Below are 5,010 nucleotides of genomic sequence, written 5' to 3' on the forward strand. Positions count from 1 at the left end.
GGGATGAGGTAGTGTAAAGTATAGTGACTTACCTAGAGGGCCGACCAGGTTAAGTCCCGCCTACGAGCCACACAATCCTGTCATGAGGGGTCAAATCATGTCTTCATGATTACATAAATTGGCAGAAAATGATTTAGATAATTGACCCCACCTAGTGGATTTAAGGCTTAGTTTTTTTTTGTTATTTGTTGTGCAGGCTATTCGTGGGTAAGTTTGGACTTAAAACTCAAATCGAACAATTAAGTTGGTTTGAGAAAAAAAGTCAAAATTTCTAATTATATTATATGCTATTTAAGTTAGTCTAACCACTAATTTTCTCTCCTTTTTTTATTATTATTGTTATTATTTTCTTAAGAGAAAATATTTTAACTCGTCCCAAGATTTGGTAAAAAAAAAAAATTAACTTTTTTTAAGATTTCAAAAATTTTAATAATTTACTTTGAGGTTTTAAAAATTCTACAAAACCCTCCTGAAATTTATCAAAAAATACAAACCTTCCTTATATTTAAATTTTTTTTAAGGAGTCTAAGTATTTTAAAAATAAAATGTGAGAGAGATATATGACATTTTTGAATCGTAAGTATACAAATTTTAAAATCTTAGAAAAATCATTAATTTTTTTTTTAACTTCTGCCCTTAATATTATTACATAATTAATAATTTTTGTCATTGTAGGCTATCTTCGTCCTTCCGTGTGGATAAATCGTCACAATTGGTGTTGGTGGAGCTCTGTGCGGTTGGAAGCACAGAGACTGCAATGGAACTCTTGCATAAGCCGCAATAAAAGGTAGGGCATAGATCCTGCTTCTAACCACACCCGTTTTATTCACTACTGATGAAGTAGCTTATTTTCTTCGCAATTTTTTTGGATGATTCTGGCTCTCTTCTGTATTATTAAGCTATTTTAAGATATGGGTATTGCAATGTGGAAAAATGTAATTTGTCTGCAAACCCTGAATTTTGAAAGTTCACTTATTGTGGGTTGTTTGTATTGCCCTTCAAATTTCTCCCTTCTGAATTAGGCAGTGTCTTCCTTCCTACTGTTATTAGTTTATGGGCTTGTGAATTTCATTTCTAGAGTTGTTTCATGGATGCATCGCCATTCTAAGAGCTAATGGCTTTAAAGTTGCAAAAATACACAGTGAAACAAAAAAAAAAAGTCAGAAGCTCATTCATGATGCTGCAAAACTGTTGAAGAACATTTGATTGTTCATACACCCATTGATGATGATCAATCTGCAGGTAATGAAGGTGACATGCCGTATAAATGGGGTAACAGCCCAGAGGTTGCCATGCTTTGTAAAATGAGGTAGATATAGCTTCTGAACTTGGTGGATATTCCGAGATGAGGATGGCTGTTCTTCTTGCAGTTCAGAGATACCCTCCTATATTTTCTTGTCCGCTTGGAAAATTCTTGAAACCTATCACTGCAGGTAAGCGACCTTTTATTTAATTGGATTTGTTTCATGCAAGGAACAATTGTATTAAGAAGGGTTAGAAGTCCTCTCTGATTTTATTTTGACAATTAATTGTTTTTTGGCTGTGTTTACTTTTGTGCCTATGCTCTGCTCTGCTCATGCAACTTGTGGGATGAACTTTTCCTTTTCTATGGTTATGGCAAGACCTGTTTTTCCTCATGAATGAGTGTTATTCCTACTTATATATCTCAAGAAGTTAAACATAGAAAAAAAATGCCATGAGTTAATTCATCTGCATTTCTTGCATCAGTTTCTCCACCAAGAAATTAGCTCTCTCTCTCTGTGTTTATATATCCTAGGAGTCTTACCTACTCGTTTACCTTGCCAATACTGAAGAATGTGACATTATTGAACTACCTGCAGACTGCAGTTTATGCCTTTGTCAATCTGCCCATTGATATCCAACTTGCATAGTGTCACTGTGCCATCTTGACTACATTCTCTACTGCTTCCTCCCTGTGTTCGTAGAGTTGTTCTGTTACCATTGTCCTGATGCAATTGTTCTTAGTTATACCTTGTTTATTCTTGACTTCTTTTGCAAAATAACAGATGAACTACAATCCAGGTCTTATGTTGTGCTACCCTTTCAAGAAACCCATTCTAGTCGGCGGCAATTATGCAGTGGTATTTCATTGGTTGCTTTTCTGGCATTTAACTGCAGCTTAACACCATTACCACTTTTGGCTGAGGATGAATTAAAGGGCCAAGAGGATAGGGATAGTGGTATCATTGGGGCTATTAATTCATTGTTTGATCCCAATGAGAAAACAAAGTCTGGAAAAGTATTGCCAAAGGCCTACTTGAGGTCTGCAAGGGAGGTTGTGAAGACATTGCGTGAATCATTAAAGGAAGACCCCAAGGATATTTCTAAATTTAGACAGACAGCAGATGCAGCAAAGGAATCAATCCGAGAGTATCTGAGCAACTGGAAGGGTCAACAAACAGTGGCCAGTGAGGTGCATATCTTTAAATAAATTTTATGTTTCAGAGATTTGGAAATCTCCCATCTATTCAGATTTTTTCTTCATGGTTACAAGTTTGCAGCCCAAGTTTGCCATCAGTGATGAAGGATAATATTGTTCTCATATTTTAGAATTCAGGATCTAGGGCTGTGGCTGTGGGTCTTGTGCAGTAGGTAAATTCACTCCGGAAACAAGGAGAAACTGTTAATGGATAAGGGTTCTTTTTTATTATATATATGATTCAATTTTCTATATTGATGTTCTAAATATATGTATAAAAAAATAGAACAGTTACTAATAGGTAATTGGGAGCATGCATGATTAATCGCCAAGAGAAGCTGTTGCTTAATCTCTAGTTTCTTGAAGTTTTAGTGAGGGTGGAAGTTGCATGTTCACAATCCTCCAATCCATTCTGCTTGATGAGGTGGAGCAAAATGAAAAAGTTTTAAAATCATAAATGATCCCAAAAAGTTAGGATTCAGGGATTTGATTGGTTGTCTAAAATGTGACATAGTTATGCAGCTTAACTTACTAATTTCTCCAAGTTAATGTATGAAAATGTATGATTGCAGTTTCTCCCCTTTCTTGTTTTGGTTTATTCTTTCTTGGCAACCAAACAATGCACCAAAATACTGTCTTAAGAAAATATACTTCTATGCTAAATGAGCCCTTTATAGGACTTATTTGAAAGTAATTTATATTGCTCCGACTTCAAATCACAGTAATAAAAACAAGCTAGTTTGAGTATGGCTGTGTAGCGATTCTAAAGACTTCCATATTGAAGTTACTTTTGTCATTTTACAGCATTTTCCATATCCCTGATGGCTGTTTTCATGCCTTCCTTGCAGGAGTCATATCTTGTGCTAGAGAAAGCATTCAGATCTCTGGCCAGCTTCTACTCAAAGGCAGGTCCGTTTGCTCCACTTCCAGAGGAGGTTAAGTCTGAAATTTTAAATGATTTAAACACGGCTGAGGAATCTTTGTGATCTGAGTATCTCATTATTGGTGTATGTCAACCACATGAAGTTAAAAGGAACGCACTACACTGCAAATTCTGTGCACCACCATTTGTTTTATGTATGCTATTCTTTGTTAGATCGAAATTATTGTTTTCCTCTGGAACGAAATTCAGTATATGCAGCTAGGAAAGCTACAATTTCCTTTTCAAGATATGATTGCTGTTAGTGGTGGAAGTGTAAACAGAAAGTAAGCAGCAGCATGTATTATCAATGTGAAAAAGCAAAGCAGCAAAACAAGGGTACATAAAATTTATCTGTGAATATTGACGATAGGCTTTTCGTCTATGCCATTCTGCGAAAATTCTTTTTAGTTAAATAAAATTTGCGCTTGCTTCTTCTCCCATCAATTCAAGAAGAATGAATTCTGTAGAGGCATTACTTCACTGTAAGATTTTGCCAAATAGAAGCTTTTCGACCATTGAAGTGTAAAGTTGCCCTCTATGAGGAACCTGAGAAACTTGCGTCGCTAGAAAATATCCGTAGCTAAAGCTATACTGGTTAAATTATGATGACCAAATTATTTTGAACTTGGACTAAACCTGCCTAGAAGAGATTTTCTCAACCTTTTCGACTCAAAATGGTAAGTCCCACATGAATACAATTATACAAATACCGGAAATGCGAGTGGAGAAAGAGAGGGGGGCTCAAAGGCTTGCTCTTCAATACAAATAGCGAAGCTATTCTTTGTTCCACATTGATCATAATTAGCATGGTGTCATGACAATTGGCTAAGGCGTTGGAAATGGAAACTATAATGTTGCTAGCCAAGTACTAGGTACAGCTCCTACAGTTTTAGCATCCACAATTCATTTGCTTCTCATTCATCTGAATACCATCAGAGATGGTGCATCCAACGTGAGATGAGACAGACCAAGGCTGTTTGAGATAGAAGGGAAAAGATAGAAAAATATTATGAATTCACAGTTCTATGTTTAATTATCAAAGTTAGGAAGAAACTAAAATGATAAAGTAAATCAATGAATAAAAAATATTTATTCGTTTCTTAGTTCTTAATCATATAAAATAAATATTAATTTTTAATAAAAAAATAAATTTACTGTTTGTTTTCCGTTTTTTAAATAAAATTATTGACTATGAATGCTATGGCCCCCATCTGGAATTTAAAATTTAAAATTTAAAATTATTTTTTAAAAAAATGAAAAGGAAAAAAACTTTATAGTTGGTAATTAAGGAATGGAGAAAACATTTATAGCAAACCTTTAATATTTAATTTTTCTTAATTCTAGTTATATGAGAACAAATTTTTTGTAATACCATCTTATATAAGAAAAAATAGGATAAAAAGTAAATTTCTTTTTCATTTTTCATTTTTCCCTTTTCTCGAACAAATTCTAAATCCAAACAAAACATAAATGATGATTTATTTCGATTAGTATTAATTTTTCATATGGGAAGGTAAAAAAAATTGAGTATGTGCGTGGGCCTCTTTACGGTTAGGCTTGAACCTGGAAATGGAGTGTAGTACTTAAATATTAACATGGCTGAAAGCATTAACAAAACTAACGGTTGAACATCCACGAACTCATGACA

At 34.3% G+C, this 5,010-nt stretch overlaps 1 protein-coding gene across 2 annotated transcripts; it reads left to right on the forward strand.

The window, feature by feature from the left end:
* The first annotated feature begins 665 nt into the window (after window positions 1-665).
* LOC131152235 (photosystem II D1 precursor processing protein PSB27-H2, chloroplastic) lies at window positions 666-3,708 on the forward strand. Of its 2 annotated transcripts, none has more exons than XM_058103991.1 (4): window positions 666-787; window positions 1,243-1,433; window positions 2,028-2,434; window positions 3,289-3,708. In XM_058103991.1, exons 2-4 carry the CDS (start codon window positions 1,346-1,348, stop codon window positions 3,424-3,426), a joined length of 633 nt encoding a protein of 210 aa, XP_057959974.1. In that variant the 5' UTR covers window positions 666-787; window positions 1,243-1,345; the 3' UTR covers window positions 3,427-3,708. The 2 variants fall into 2 exon arrangements, with proteins under 2 accessions (XP_057959974.1, XP_057959975.1); XM_058103992.1 differs by lacking the exon at window positions 666-787 and adding an exon at window positions 838-935.
* Window positions 3,709-5,010: the final 1,302 nt, after the last annotated feature.

Source organism: Malania oleifera, chromosome 3, assembly GCF_029873635.1.
Source record: "Malania oleifera isolate guangnan ecotype guangnan chromosome 3, ASM2987363v1, whole genome shotgun sequence".
In the NCBI taxonomy this organism is placed as follows: Eukaryota; Viridiplantae; Streptophyta; class Magnoliopsida; order Santalales; family Ximeniaceae; genus Malania; species Malania oleifera.